This window comes from Neltuma alba, unplaced genomic scaffold (assembly GCF_004799145.2).
Source record: "Neltuma alba isolate B1F8T4 unplaced genomic scaffold, ASM479914v2 tig00007885_pilon, whole genome shotgun sequence".
Taxonomy (NCBI): domain Eukaryota; kingdom Viridiplantae; phylum Streptophyta; class Magnoliopsida; order Fabales; family Fabaceae; genus Neltuma; species Neltuma alba.
The window spans coordinates 2,635-19,807 of NW_021634892.1; the positions used below are offsets into that span (position 1 = coordinate 2,635).

Below are 17,173 nucleotides of genomic sequence, written 5' to 3' on the forward strand. Positions count from 1 at the left end.
ACACTCAGTATTCTAAATTATTATAATTTCTAATCATCATTAGATTACATTCTCTATCAATACATTCCATTATATTCTCAAGGATCCCATGAACCAAACAGGCATAATAAAATTTTTGCATCCTTGTGAGTTTGGCGATCTTTCCTAAAATTAATACGCAGTATAGAAAATAGATCTTTTCAATATATTTGATCTGCTAACTCTTTTTTTCGACAATTTGATTTGCTAACTCTAATTTCTAATATAAGAGCTAGAAAACTAATTATGGTCATTCAAAAAATTAGTTAATTAGTTATTTGTAATAAATATATGTTTTTTTTAAATATCTTATCAATCATGTGCATTAAAACTATTTCTTTATAAAAACTCCATGACATCTGTATTTACCATAGGATTATTAGAGGGCAAAGTGGATAAATATTAAAAACTAAATAGATTAAGATCTTATCTTTAGAATCAAATTAAATCTATAACCTGCTCTGTAAGTAAAAAAGGTAGTATTATAAAAGCTAAAAGTCAAACCTTCACCTACATTGTTATAAGAAACCTGAATTATAAACTCAACAGAGAGCAACCAGAAGGAATCTAAAAAAGAACAAATGGCATGCTTGGTTGGATTACAAGAATCAGGATTACATGTAATCTTAATGCAAAGGGCTGATTCATTTGTTTGGTTTGACTTTTATAACGTAAATAGGATTACATTTTGTAATATTGATTACCTAAAGTAATGTAAAAAGGATTACACTGATAAAACATGTGAATGAGGATTACAACACGTGAGAATCTAGTAGAAAGACATTTTCTCCCCCACCTCCTTCATAGTCTCCCTGACCACACTTCCACTTGCTCACGCATCCCTTCATCCACTACCCTCCTCTTCCATTTCCATTACCACCATCGAGCTTTATCATTATGGGTGTCACAACTTTATCCCTAATGAGTGCCACCGCTCCTTAAACTCCTCCTATTCATCAACTTCGCCACCATCATCAACTTCCCCACTTAGCAATGGTGATTGAGTTTAGGAATTGAGATATTTGGATCTTCCATCTAGATCTTGAAAACTCATCATAAATTCTCAATAAATACCTTCCATGAAAACGACTTCAAGTGAAAATTAAACCATGAACAAAAGCAAATTAAACAATTTGGATAAAATAGTAGCAGCAAAAAAAGCCATGGCTATTCACTTGAACAAACTTTTTTAGCCTTACAAATCATTAAGTGATGAATCAATTAGATAATGACAGTGCTTGACTCTTTTCATTTGGATCAGAAGGCAATGAAACATATTAATGACATTTAAGACCGGCAATATACATTAACTTTAGCAATCCTCTATCTCGTTTGTCGCCATAGTCCTGATTCCTCTTTTGTCTTCCACCCAATGATTCCCTGTTTTTTTTTTTTAGCCTTCCGAATCATGGCCTTGATTATGTTTCTAGACATTGGCTATGGCAACAAGCAATGAAGGAGGAGGAGGAGGAGGAGGAAGGCAATCATGGAAGGGAAGGGGGTAAGGAAAAAATGTGATAAGGATATTTTAGTCTTTTTTGTTTTTATAATTATTAAAATTTAATATAAAAATTATCTTTTTGAGATTCCTAATATTAACCCAAACAAACTTATTATAATTATCTTTACATTACATCATATTCCCTCCTATTACATTACATTCCATTACTTATGAATTAAGGAGCCAAACAGGCCAAAAGAGTTGCTAACGCTCTCCTAATTACTCACAATATAAAAACTAATTTGATATTTAATTTGGTCTTAAATATAAAATTCTAATTTATACTATCTCTCATATTTCTCTAGTTTTTTAATATAGTCATTATAGCAATTATATATATTATAGGTTTTATCAAATAGTAGTTGTAACTAATACATATAATTAGTAAGATTATCATAGAAAAGAAAATATCTATTTATTATAAATAACTAACTTAACAAACTTTCTTAATCTACTCAATAGTCAACTAGCTCTTATATTAAACACCAAAAGTAGTATTATTTTTTTAATTAAAATAGCACTATAATTTAAATTCGCATAATATTTAAGAAATTGCTTTTTCATTGACAATAAATTTTATCCACTTTGATTTGGCTTATATTGGTTGCTGACCAAATTCCATGTCCAATGTATCCAACTCCCTCTTATCCTTATCTCTACATAAGAAAAGTTTGAGGAAGCAAAATCCTCTATTTCTTCTTCTTGATCGAGTCTTCTTATATAATTTTGACAAATATCTATTTTCGGTTATTTTTAATTGTATCAATCAAAAATTTATTATTTTTAACTGTGAATTAATGCATTTAGTTTAGTTAAGATTGGAGGCTCAAAATAATTATTTTAAGATTATTTTTTAATGATATAAAATTACAACGAGAATTCACACAAGTAAATCGAAGAGAATTAAATAATTCCTTAAATAGTGTATAGATTATTGATAAATTAAATGTTAATTATTTTTCAATATTTGATAACTTGTATTACAAAAAAAAAATTGTAGTTAACATTTGCTATAAAAGATCATAAAAAATTATTATAATTAAGTTAAAGGATCAAAAGATAATTTATTAGTTAATTTTAGTATCCTTGTAAAATGATCTGAGATTTTGAAATTTTAATTTGCAAGCTTTTGAATGATATTCTTTTTATAAAAATTACTAATAGAAGATTATCTATAATTTGAGTTGTGCTCTATTAATACAGTATGTATACAAAGAAAAAATTAATTATTTAATTCTTACAATATTGAATTGAAATGCACCCTTTCCGGTCTTAAATATAAAAGCTAATTGACCAATTTAAGTAGATTAAAAAAATAAGCTAAGTGAGTTATTTGTAACAAATAAGTATTGTTTTTTCTATAATATCCTTGCTAATTAAGTTTATTGGCTAGAACTACTATTATTAGAAGGACTATCTTGAAAAAAATAGATAAATATAAAAGATAAAGTAGATTGGGATCTTATATTTAGGATCAAAATAAAAATAAGACAAAATCTTATATTAAGAAACAAAGGTAGTATTTATGGTCCGTTTGGTATGAAGGATTTGGAGGAGAGGAGAGGGAGAAGGAGGGGTTTTAATCAATTTTTCTTGTTTGGCAAGATAAAAATTTTAAGAGGGGAGGAAAATTTTGTAACATTTTCCCTCCTCACCTCTCATCAGCCTCCTCTCCAAAATTGGGAGAATTTGGAGGGAAAGGGAAATATTTTGGCTTGTGTTGACTAATATGCCCATATTATTTTTTAATAATTCCATGTTACTCTTTACTACTGAATTGTATGTGACTTGGTATATTTATGGATTCAATCATGCATCTCTTCCCCCATTTATATGCTATCAAATATTAAAAAAAAGTTACTATCAAATATATTTTAATTTCCAAACGTAAATCAAGCATTCAAAACAAAAACATACAAATAAGTCATTTATATCGTTTTTGAAAAAGTTATTTGACCACTCGTGTCAACAACACAGAGAAAAATAAAAGCTGAAAAAAAATACTCAAATTAAACATATTTACTTCATTAGACCAGATTTTGGATATAAATATAACTATAGTTATTGGATATATAATAATGCTCCAGTCCTAAATATAAGACCCTTATATAAGGGTCTCATATTTAGAACCAGAGGAATAGCTATTAATTATGTATTATCATTATATTTATTTAATTTTGCTAATTATAAAAAATTGATCTCATATATTAAATATTATTTATAATCATATTTTATTAATTACTCAATAAAGTTTGTAAAAAATTAATTTAAATTATATAAAGGCAAAATTGTCTGTATAAAAATATTTTGCCGCCCTTTCCTTTCTAAACCAAATAAGGTAATATTAAAATTTTTCTCCTCTCCTCCACTTGTATTAATTCAAATAAAATAATATTAAAATCTCTCTCCTCCTTTCCCTCCACTAAAATTTCTCCCATCTATTCTTTTTATTGAGCCAAACACAGCCTTAAAAGTACCGAAAAATTGGACTTTGCGCTGAGCCAGTAGGATGATTCATGGGGTTCGGAATGTCTCCACTGTAGCGCTTCTGTCCATTTTGCCTCCACTAAGAAAACGACGCCGTCCTTCTAAAATCCATTTTCCTCATTTGTTTAGTTCAAAAATCAACGACGTCGTTTTTTTAGTGGAGGCAAAATAGAGAGAAGTTTCAGCGGAGAGGTTCTGAACTTTGATTTATGAGAGCTGCGCTTGAAGCAAATGGGTCCCATGAAAGGGCAATCAAGAAAAGCATATCAGAAAATGGGATCTCAGGCTCGTGAAATGGAGTTGGAGAGGAGGAATGGCATTAAATGATTATCTGTTTAATGAATCTAGGTGGCACTTGTTGATTGGAAAATTAGATGTACTGAATTTAAGGAACAGGGAAAGGTTTGCTCTTATTATAATTAATATTTTTATGCTTAAAATAAATAAATATAAATCACTTCTAAGAAAAAGTTTTGACTTTTGATCCCAAGTATAATCACCTGTAATATATTTAATATTTATTTTCTAATTTTACCCTTATTTAATTCTCATTGGAAAGAGAAGGAAGAGAGAGATATGAGAATGATTTATAAATATAGAGAGAAAACTTTAATAAAGATAAAATTAGAAAATTTTGTCAATTTAATACATTTCTTGGTATGCAAAAAATGTGTTACAAGTGACTTATATTAAGAACTAAAGTAGTTAAAATAAAAAAATTAAAAAAACATTTTAATTTATGACATAAAGGATCATATCCATAAATAAATTTCTTTAAAATATTTTAATAAGATGTGCAGAATTATAACTTTAAAATGAGTAAGTTTTATTTATTGTGTGCGTATGTCTATGTATAGAGAAGGATTTGGACCGGGGAGAATGTGATTCCCTCGTTATACATAGCTCTTCGTTTTTTTGTTGTTGTTGTTATGTATGGGTGTCTTCCTATTAAAGATAATCTTATTCAAGACATTATTAGACATTAAATATAAGCATTTCTTTCGGAAAAATTTGTTATAATAGATTCTTTCGGAAAAATTTGTATAATAGATACTTTAAAAATTTTCAAGTTCAGAAGATCCAAACCCAAACTAATTAACGTTAACAAGTCCTCAATATGGGCTATGGAAATTTGCCCCTGGCTAATAGTTGTGCGCTCATATGAGTCCGTTCTCCAGTAAGAATGATTCATCACATAACCTTCTTCTGGCATCCCTAGCCTGCATTTACAATACCACCAAAACAATTTTAAGCATCACAAATCAAGAACTCAAAAAGACCTAATCATTATGAAGTCATAAAGGACTAGTCTGGGATTAAATATTATAGTGAGATTAATTATCTAAATATCCTTAAAAAATGGGGAAAAAATCGAAATGACAACAATAATTTAGTAAATAACAACTTTTTGGGCTAAAGAAGAAGGGCTTATGGCCCAAAAGCAACAAAGCAAACGAATAAAAAAAAACACACCGACTAACTACCCTTGTCAAACATCACTCCCAAGATATCCACCAAAAACACCCACTAACTACCCTCTCCCAAACAAGTAAAATAACAATTCTAATTTATTACTGCCTCCATCCTTTTTTTATAAGAAATCATCTCTAACATAGTGCTATATTTAAATATATGAAATAAGTACTCTTTGTCTGAAATGTTAAACTGACCTTTCCACTTTTACCCCATTCTCTGTAGTAAATTTTCACTCCTTATTTCTCATGTGCTCTTTTTACAACCAAGGGCATAATTAAAAAAAAATATATCTTGTATATGTATTACTTTTAAGTAAATTTAACTAATAATTGGAATCACATAATTTTGGTAGTTGTTTCTTATAATAAGAGACCGGGAAAGTAAAAGCTTGCAACAACTAAGGAACTAACTCCACAAAAGTGTCTTGTTGAATGTCAATGACAACAATAATTTATTAAGCAACAACCTTAACTTATTAAATGATGACAGCAACAATGTGACAACTAATTTTATTGAGGGCAATTGGGTCATCTTAGAAAAAACTTAATGTTAGAATAATCACTTAGGATTCACAGGAATTAAGTCATTTCGAGGATCATTTTGGGATTTCCATATCTCAGTGATCCTTATATGTCTTTCTCCAATTTTCATTCTTAGTAATTGCTATAAGCTCTTGAATCCATAACAAGAAGATGAAAATTAGAAGGTTTACCTGTTGTTCCCAGTTTATACGACATGTTATGATGGCAAGTAGAACAGTTTGCACAAAAGAGCCAAATTGAATGCCAATCCAAAGGCCTTTTCCTCTCAACTTTGCCCAAAAACTCAATGTAGCAGCCAATGGGATCCCACACAAGTAAAAGGCTCCTAAGTTAATGTAAGCCCCTATGTGCTGCCACCCACAACCTCTAGCAATCCCTGTTCCATTGTTTATTTTAATGTCAAGACTTTAATTCAAACAATGTGCGAGTGATCAATTGTCAGATGGAAATAGGAACAAGTTTCACATTTAATAGATACAGATTGAGGACCCATATATTTAATACTCCATTCAGTCCTTAATATATAAGCTAATTAAGGTCTTAGGGATTGAATTTGGTCTTAATAAAACTACAATTCACCTTATCTTTCATATTTATCATTTTTACCAAACTAATTTACTTGGCTTATAAACTGATATATAATATAATATTGTACAGGGGTATTTTAGGAAGATCATGTTATATTTATTACAATTAACTAACTTATAGTTGATTTTCTTAATCTAACTAAATTAGTTAAGTGGCTCTATAGTAAGGATTGAAATGAGTATTACGGTTTTGGGTTAACGTGTAATACCAAACCTATACTTGCATACTTTTGTTGTCTCTAGGGCACAACACAATGTTACATAGATATATCTCTATGTTTGGATATACCTGAGAGAACACCTTGTATGCTGTCGAGGATAACAGAGAGACAAACTAGAGGAGCCAAGAAAGTGACATAGTCAATAACTTCCTTCTCATTACTGAAAGTGTAGCCATAAACATGGCGACAGGCAAAAAGTGTTGTGCTTACAATTGTTGTCTCCAACACTGCAATACACAGTGTAACCACTACAGATACTCTTGTAGCATCTGGATTCCCAGCTCCTAATTCATTTGAAATCCTTGTACTACACATATACACGGATATTTATGAACAAAGTAACCTAGGTCACATAGCAGTTCACAAGTAGAAAGATAAATAATTGTGTGTGTTTTAATACACAAATATATATATGTATATATAGGAGTTTTTGTACGCTTTTGTTACCTTGTTGCTGCACCAATTCCATAGGGAATACAATATAGAGTGGAAATGGTGTTAAGGCTGTTTAAGGAGAAAGACAGTATTAGAAAATCACAGTAGTAATAATAAATGAAGTCTGAGAAAAATGGAAGATCACACACATGGATTTCAGTTCTTAATTAAGCAAGATCTCTGAAAAAGAGCTGTGTTTCTGAAGCGTACCAAATAGATAGAACTGAAGTTTCAAGCTGTGGATTTGGTAATAGCCCAGAGAGCAAGATTAGAAGCTCAAATGACCACCATTCTAAGCTGAAATCATCATCAATGTCAACCCAATTCACTATATAGACCTTATTGTTATGAAAATGTGCTTCAAATTTTAAGTGAATCTCCATTTCATAAAAAACCAGACTTTACTAACTTTATAAACCCATTTTCTTTCTCTAAATCGACTCTCACTTCTTCAATTAGTTCTGCATATATTACCCCATAGTCTAAAATCTCTAAATCTTTTCCTATTCATCAGTGTTATGTTTGTTCAATCAATAGTTAGGTTGTGCTTGAAGAGGGAGAAACAGAAAGATGAAATTACCATATCATAACTGCAGAAGGGACAGCAAATCTAAAGAACTCTCCAATAGCTTTGAAAAGCTCCATCAAGATAGGAGCTCTAGTCTTATCACAAGAAGAAGAGAATCTCATATATAACCAAAGAATAATCACATTTTCCCATATTGAAATACTAATGGCCAGTGCAGCACCAACATTGTGAAGCCCAGATTTGAACACCAGAGCCCAACAAAGAGGCACATGGAGAAGAAGAGAGACACAAGAACTAATCAGCATGGGAAGAACCAGGCTTTGCATTTGGTAATATCTAATCAGAGGCTGCAAAACTGCAAATCCAAAAAGTGCAGGAACAAGCCAGATTATGAACTTGGCTGCTTCATGTGATATAAGAGGATCTTGGCCTATGAAGACCAGGATTGCTTCCATGTTGATCCAAATGAGAGAGAGTGGGACAGAAACTAGTATGAGAGAGAATATGGCAGTGTATGTTAGAGTTCCAAGCTTCTGATATTGCTGAGCTCCATAAGCTTGTCCACACAAGGTTTCTAGTCCACTTGCCAATCCCAACTATAACACATGTACAATCAATAATGACTTGTCTTTGGGACAATATATACATATATGTGTGTATGTTCTGACGATGGGTGGGGGGAAGATATTGATCGAGCTTATGTGCTAAACAATGGTAATGAGAATCAACTAGCTGAATCACTTATCAGCATTGTTTTTATGGAATAGAATGTCCTTTCTTTTGTATATCATTGATATTACTTTAAAGATAATGCTAAGACATTATCCTATTAATATCTAAGGATTTTTGTTTTGCTATTATACATATCCTCTGAGGTTTAGGTTGCATGTAGATAATTTCGCTACACTTCAAACTTTTACAATAAACCATCATACATAAGTTTTAATATTTGTGCAACTAAATCTCTGATTGCTTGGGCCGCACAAAGACTATATTGAACTAGGTTAGATATCAACCCAAAGCTTGATCTGAAAAACAATTGGGCTGAAAATTTTGGTCCGAGAATCTGTCTAATCTGGTTAGGCCCAAGACCAAGATCAAGTTGGACATAGTGCACAAGGTTACTAGACCGGTCTAGGTTGCTTTTCCATTCAGGTATTTTTTTATTAAAAAAAAAAGGCAGCTATTTTTTTTATTTAGACCATACAATCATCTCATGTATACAAAATAAACCAATCTAAATTTGAAAATAAAATAGCAAGCATTAGAAATAATTATATGAGGGAGAAGGATTAGGTGAAAAAAAAAATACTACCTCCGGTCCTAATTATAAGACCCAGTTGACTTATTTGAAGAGATTAAGGAAGTAAGTTAAGTTAGTTATTTGTAATAAATAAGTGTTGTCATTCCTAAAATATCCTTGCTAATTAAGTATATTGGCTAGAACTATCATTATAAAAAGGATTATCTTGGAAAAAAATGCATAAATATGAGAGACAAAATGGATTGAGGTCTTATAATTAGAACCAAACAAAAAGTCAAACAGGGTCTTATAATAAGGATGGAAGGTAATATAAATTAAAGAAAATAAATATAGGCACCGGGTTCAATCAAATCATTTGGTCTGAAGAGTCAATTCGGAACATGGTTTGACTCGATGCCCAATGCTGGTCCAGTTCAACCTCATTTTTTGCTCGGGTTGCTTTTTTCTAGGTTGGACTGAATCGGGTTTTTTTGACTGAGCTTTTAGACCGGCAATTTTTGAATAGCCTTGCTAATTGGCATCAATATAATATAATACGACTAAGGTTTATTTGTACATAAGGGAGTAAGATTGAAGCTATGACCTCCTGCAAGGAGAGAGAGCTTGGCAGTACTGTGCCAATTTGTTTTTAGAGGGCAAGGCAATAATAAATCGTTTGATCAAAACTACAGCAGTGCACATCTAATTGTCTATGAAGGGGGCGTAGGGAAATACGTTAAACGTTTTATAATATAAGATGTGGTCCGAAGACCCAACTCCTAACCTTAGGGCCTGCATTAACAAGACCGAAACCAAAAAAAAACCGGTAAAAATAATGACACGTGCTGGCAAATGTAATAATAATAATAACAGTACCAATAATAATGATAATGATAATGAGATGTCATTTTACTAATTCTGTCTCATTTACTTTTAAGGCTGTACTAATTGATTTTTAAGGGTATGTGTCAATTTATGATCGAATGAAACGAAACCGTCATTAATGAAATGGAAGGGAAAGGAGAGGGATGAGATTAAATGGAGCCGATCCCTCCATTGTTTTGAAATTTTATTGGGACCACTATTTGATAATTATTGTCAAATTAGTATAATGAAATTAATTATAATTATGTTTTTCCAATTTATGATGAGAAAAAAGAGAGGAAAGGACCGTTAAGAATGCAGGTAATTTTGCAAAAGGGAAAATTAATATGCAAATTCTTATAATTTCATCTAATTTTTAAGTAAGTCACTGTTATTTTTTTTTATCAGTCAGCTAAAATTACATGGACCTGTTAATCTAATTAATTATAAAGTGAAACTATAAAGATATGATTAAAAAAATTATAAAAACATAATTAAAAATCAAGTAAAATTATAAGGTGTAGCATATTAATTTTTTTTGTAATAATATTATTTGTTTCAATCCATTCTATCCTTGACCCCTCAACTTGGGATCTGAAAAAATGGGATTCAGATGGCTAAGACTGAATGGGGAGAGAACTTCGCTGCTTCCGTTATCATCCAATTCCCTCATTAATCAATTTTAAACGGTTATAAAAAGTAAAAGTATAAAAAATTGAACTATTTAGATCAAAGTTTAATGATTTAAATTTATTCATACATTTTTTGTTAATTAATATTAAACTAATATTTTTATAAACATATTAAATCTCAGTCGTTTAAAGTCCAATGACAAAAGTAAGAAAGTAAAAGAAAGCCAATGATAAGAAAAGTGGGGAGACTCCTTTCATGCTAAAGATGACACGAGGCCATATATATCAAGCCATTCCAGCCTATTTTATTTATAAAAAAAAATCCCAAACAATGGCACAATCATTTTAGCCGTCCCACCCCATTCCCTTCCATTTTGAAAAAACTCCCAAAAGCCACCTAAAGAGTACGTGGTTGGGACGATTTTCAAATATGATAAAGGATACTACAAAATAAAAATTATCTACAAGAACAAGTTCATGTTTAAACTTTAAATCCTATCACCGATAGCAACAGATAGCGACCTTCAATAATTATGTTCATGGTTCTGGCAAGGAATAAAGATTTAAAAAAAAAAAGAAATAGTCAAGTCTTTGATTATTAATTACCAAGTCAACTACGTTTCTATTAAGATTTTCTAACCCAGAATTAAAATATAGAGGAAAGGAAATATATATATATTTATTTAGAAACACATATTAATATATATGATAAGTTTTTTTCTTGATATTATTAAGTATCTATTATCAATATTCAACAATCAAACCAATATATATATATATATATATATATATATATATATAAAACTCAGACTCCCAAAAGAACCAAGATAGTTTAGTTTTCAGTCAAAATTCATCTAATTAGTAATTACTTGCTCAATTTTTTCGACTTTTAATTTAGTCAAATTCAATCGAATAAATCGACATTATTAGATGGATTTCATTTCAGACACCCCTAGTTTCCATCAAATAAATTGTATTGCTTTCATATGATGGTGTGCGCACAATTATATTAAACAAACAATTATTAATGAATAATTATGACGCTGAAAAACCACTTTCGATTAAATTAGTTTGATCTATGGACGAATAATTTAAATAATACTAATAAATTAAAGCATGTAAAGTCAGGGGTGGTTATAGGTAAATTATTAGTATTCTATATTTAAATATATACTACTACCTCCGGTCCTTAATATAAGACCCTGTTTGACTTTTATTTTGATCATAAATATAAGATCTCAATCCACTTTGTCTCTCATATTTATGTATTTTTTTCCAAAGTAATCCTTCTAATAATAGTAGTTCTAACCAATACACTTAATTAGCAAAAATATTTTAGAAAAGACAACACATATTTGTTACAAATAACTAACTTAACTTCTTTCCTTAATCTCCTCAAATTAGTCAATTAGCTCTTATAATTAGGACAGGAGGTAGTATTATATATATACAAGATAAAACTTTATATATTGCGTTTACTTCTTCAGCTTCATATACTCTCATTTAAAAAGGTCATAAAAGTTGACTTAAAACAAACTTTGCCAAATCATAGTGACAACCTGTAATAATTAAAATGAGTGTTCTCCAAAAATATTATAACTTAATTTTCTAAGTGCATTGCTGTAAACAAATCATTCAATGTACATTTAGCAAGTTTTATAAGAGTGTGATAAAAAAAAAAAGATATAAAAGTTTAATAATAATATATGTCACATCCGCTAACCACCCAATGAAGAAGACCCAAGCACTAAAAAACATCCAGTCATATGCATTTGGTAATAAAATAAATTAGTGTATTAAATCTTTAACTATAGTAGATAACAATAAATAATTAAAACCTTTATCATAAAAAAATAACAGTTAAGGTGCAATTTTAACTCCAATCTTATTTTTCAGTTGTAATTTTGCCTCTAGTTATTTTAGTGGTATAATTTTGACCCTCATCTTTTTTTTTATAATGTAATTTTACCTCAAGGCAAAATTACACTCAAAGATCAAAGGCAAAATTACATCCGAGAAAAAAAGTTCAGAGGCAAAATTGTACCTGAAAAGTAAAATCAGGGGCAAAATTACACTACTAAAAGATTAGAGACAAAATTGCACATGAGTCAAAATTACACCTTAACCCAAAAAATAATTAAAACCTAAATGTTTCTTATTCAAATATACTATATATATCAAGAGCCGTACCTAAACATACGGCTGTTTCTTTAATAAATAAGAACGCAAAACAAGCACACATCCACCTGCTTATTTTAGTTCAGGGATATTTGCATTAGTTTTTGAAAAATAATTTTACAGTATAAAAATAAGTATGTGAGAACAATTCTATATCAAATTATATTAAAAAAATGTTTTTTTTTAAAGCGATTTTGATGCTTCTCAGACTCTCCCTTCGTTGGACTCCTATAATAGGGCACTTCTTCAAAGATAGGATAAGCACTTCTTAATTTTTTATTATAAGTTATTAAATGAAAAAATATTTTTAAGTAAATTTAATCACTTTACCGCCTCTCCTTAATTAAGTGGCTTGAAAGTTAAAACCCTTCAAACAAAGTTACCAGAAAGGAATCAGTTTCTGTAATGAGTCCTATAATTTTAATGGTCTAAATTTAAAATTTGTAAGTGATAATTTTTAAATTAAAAATTATTTTAAAAATATTAATAGTTAAGATATTATTTTTATAAAATTTTTATACCTATTAAAAAAACCTTTTAAAAAGCAAAAGTATAAACCTCTAGTGAAACTAATTCTTGAAAATCAAGTATTAGTCATGATATTGGTTAATGTAGAATCTACAAATGAGCAGTTCTCACTTATGGCTCGTCACAACACTAAGAAGTCTAGTGTACTCATCCTTCTAATGAAATCTAAACTATCTAAAGTGTTCACATTTAAAATTTCTAATCTGCAATTTTTTAAATGCTCCCGAATCAGTGGCGGTGCCTATCACTGCCAATGTTGCCCTAAGAAGTAAGAAGTACGCTCACACCAACTTATACTAATTAGTGTCCAATTTAACTCAAATCCACATTGGATGGTTTGCGAAGAGGATAAATATCATAAGTTTAATGTTAAAAGCTAAGTACGAAGGGAGAAGATAGAAGAGAAGAGAGGAGAAGCTTACAAGAAAGCTGAAGCCAGTGACGCCAGAGAGAGAGATAGCTAAGGATGTGCTAGAGAGAGAAAGCTCACCCAGGTGACCAACCATCATAATCGAAACAACCTGCATCAGAAATTGAGAAGAGAGAACAGGAATCATGGGTCCCGCGATGTAACCAATGATCTTCACTTCTTCCTTGAAGGTCCTCCATGTGAGCAGCCGCAAGCTTCTAGAATTATTGTTTCTTTCTGTTTTCTTCATCACTAGCCTCTCTTCCATCGTTTTATGTTGTCTCTCTGATCTTTCTTCAGAGTATTTTAACGGCGGAAAAATGAATACGCAGAGAGAAAGAGAGAAGGGAAGGGGGAAAGATAGTGATTGAACTTCTGTTCTTTTATCTCTTTGATGACCCTGCGCTGGCTTTATTATTTATAGAATAATAACTCAAGTTGTAAAGTTTAATTCAGAATGACCTAAGCCACTTGGGCCGCACGCAAGACGATTTATAATTAAGATTTTTTATTGGAAAGAGGAAAAAGAATCATGTACATAATTCACATAAATCTTTTTTTTATACTAATAAAATTTAGATAAGTTGAGCCTTAAAAATTTATTAAAGTCAAGGCATGTTTTCAGACTCATAGGACACGTGTAGAGGTATCCACTAACAGGACTCATATCAATTGTAGGATTCAGATTTAGGCCCTTATCGGATATGAATAGAAGCTGTTTCATTACTAATTAAATCAATTCTTATTCACAATTAAAATAAATCTTGGTTCTTACGTAGTTTGTAAAATAAAATGTTAGTAAAACTTTTGAAGTTAAAAGAAACCATGAGCATTAAATGCACAGGGCTGCTAAAAAAGGCCAAATTAATTATTGCAATCACTCCTGTGACAACCAAATGAATAATTGAGAAATGATGGTGGGCACATTACATTTAATATAAAAGTATCTGAAAAAGATATATTTTGATATCTATACATTTTAGAAGCAAATATTTGTATGTTTAAAAATATATTTTAAATATCAAAGAATAAATTGAAAAGAAAAAAAAATCAAATGATATACGTATAAAATGTATTTTTCATATTTAAAAATATATTGAAAGAAGGGAAAATGACATATAAAGAAGCCTGAAATAATAAAATGCCAAAATGGGAAGCTAAGCAAATGTATTACCAGATAGGGAAGTGTTGCCTGATTTGGGATTATGCAAATGTTGCACAATTACGAAACAGCCCCTGTCAATCAGCGTTTGAAAGCGGAGAGAGAGAAGGCGCGAACACTCGTGCACTGCCCGTCGTGCTTCCCGGTTTCTCGCTTCCACCATCCCCATTGTTGCCCTAAAAACGCCAGCAAGCTGGACAGTTGAGGACCCCGAAATAGTGTGTGTGTAAGAGAGCAGAGGAGTTGGAAGTGGAAGGGCGTGCTGTTCGAAGGGCGAACGTGGTCGCGTCTGACTGATTGTGTGGAAAGACGAAGGTTGGCGCACGGTGATTCACCATTGCAATTAACAAGCATCAACAGCATTTCAATGAGGTAAGTTCAGGCATTTAAGTTTCGTGCTGTGGTCGACGTTTCTGGGTGAGTCTGGGAAGCAATGATTGGGCAATATTTAGATATGACGCGATGAAGTTTGTGAATGACAAGAATGGCGATTAAGGGTTTATGCTGAGTCTCTGTGGCAAGCTATTCTGTTTTTAATAACGTAGTTGAGAACTGGAAAAATGGGTTTTGAAATCAGTAGGAAAATTGTCTGATTGACTGGAAAAATTATATGAACAATTGAAAATGACAATAACATACTGGTAAATGACTATGATCGAACCTAAAATGACCATATTCATAGTAATGACCTTACTGTCTGAATGAGTGGAAAGATTATATGAATAAACTGGAAATAACAATACCAAACTGGTAAATGACTATGAAAGAACTTGAAATGACCATATTCATAGTAATGACCTTACTGTCAGACTGTAATGGCCATGTTGGTAATGACAATGAATTAAGTGGAAATGACCATATTCATAGTAATGACCTAACTGTTAGTCTGTAATGGGCATATTGGTAATGACAATAAATTAACTGGAAACGACCATATTCATAGCAGCATCCTTACTATCACTCTGTAATGGCCATATTGTAAATGACAATGAATTAATTGGAAATGACCATAACGAATCTGGAAAGAACTAGATGTGTAGTATATGTATTAAAATTATGATTTAATTATGGTACCTTGATGACTTTGCAGAACTATACGAGATGGTGTTGGAAGAAGGGGAAGGGTCCACAAGCAAAGGAGTCCACAGTGGGCTTGTGTTGTTCAGAAGGGAGTATATGGCAAAACGAGGTGAGAAGTGTAAAACCGCAAGAGAAGAAAAAATTGAAGTGGGGAAGGCATGGAGGGCCCTGAGTGAAGAAGAGAAAAATAAGTATAATGAGAGGGCAAGGAAAACGAAGCCACAGAAAGGTGAGAAGAAGAAGTATGATGTTCCCTTGTACACCCAGTGCTCATTGCCCGAATTTCTATCATTGGCTGAATATGTGAAGAAGAACAAGCGGTTGAGGCAGAAAGTTCAGAGGATGGGATTTGGGAACTTGCTTAATGTGAATGTGAAGCAACTTCCACGTGATCTACTTGTGTCATTGTTGAGATGCTATGACCCACCAACGCATTTTTTGACCATTAGAGGGCAAGGGCAAGCAATTGAGGCAAAAGATGCGCATGAGTTTCTAGGTGTACCTGACAGTGGGGAGGAAGTGAAATCTGATGTTAGTGAGGATGACCCGGAATACAAGAGGTTGAAGGACACTTATTGGAAGGTTCCATTTACCCAGATACTGAAGAGGATATTATATGGGGAAGAAAGCGACAATTTTGAGTTCCTATTTATGCTTTATACAGTTGGAGCTTTTCTATGTCCTGGGTCAAGCACAACTGTAGATATACGTTTGTTGAAAGTGATGCGTCACACGATGGATGGGTTTGGGAAATATGATTGGTCAACGTACATAATCAAGAACCTGTGGAAGGAAATGGGAGACTTTGTGAAGATGACAAAGAAGAAGAAGAAAGGAACCTGCAATGTTGGAGGGTGTCTTTATTTGCTGCTGGTAAGTCAATATTTTTCTTATGGTTCACTATATTTTTGTTTTATGTTATTGTTGCAGAAGTGTGACCTATCTTTATTTGGTTTTGCAGCTGTATTTTGCTGAGCGTTTCCCGCTGGGATTGTCTGTTGACCGGGGTTCAACAAGCGCCATTGAATATTGGACCGAGGAGAAGATAAAGGAGAGGGTAGAGAAAGAGAGAGGTAGCAGCATGGGAATATTGCATGGAAGCAGTGGCAGCGAGGTATACTTAGCAGGACATGAGGACAGTCCAATTTTGCAGTCTTTAGATCCGGTATGTGGGAACTTAGAAAATATACGTGACCTGAGTTTAAGTCAGTCTATTAGCAAGGTTCGTACTTGAGATGACAAGACTTTATTTAGAAATGACCAGTGAGATACTGGCATTCG

General features: G+C 31.7%; 1 protein-coding gene across 1 annotated transcript; it reads right to left on the minus strand.

Annotated features, from left to right (window-relative positions):
• Window positions 1–5,146: 5,146 nt before the first annotated feature.
• On the minus strand, window positions 5,147–13,911 carry LOC114753366 (protein DETOXIFICATION 12). Its single transcript, XM_028942063.1, has 7 exons — window positions 13,664–13,911; window positions 7,848–8,392; window positions 7,478–7,564; window positions 7,280–7,336; window positions 6,901–7,139; window positions 6,195–6,400; window positions 5,147–5,226 (listed from the first exon to the last, which is right to left on the minus strand). Exons 1-7 carry the CDS (start codon window positions 13,898–13,900, stop codon window positions 5,164–5,166), a joined length of 1,434 nt encoding a protein of 477 aa, XP_028797896.1. The 5' UTR covers window positions 13,901–13,911; the 3' UTR covers window positions 5,147–5,163.
• Window positions 13,912–17,173: the final 3,262 nt, after the last annotated feature.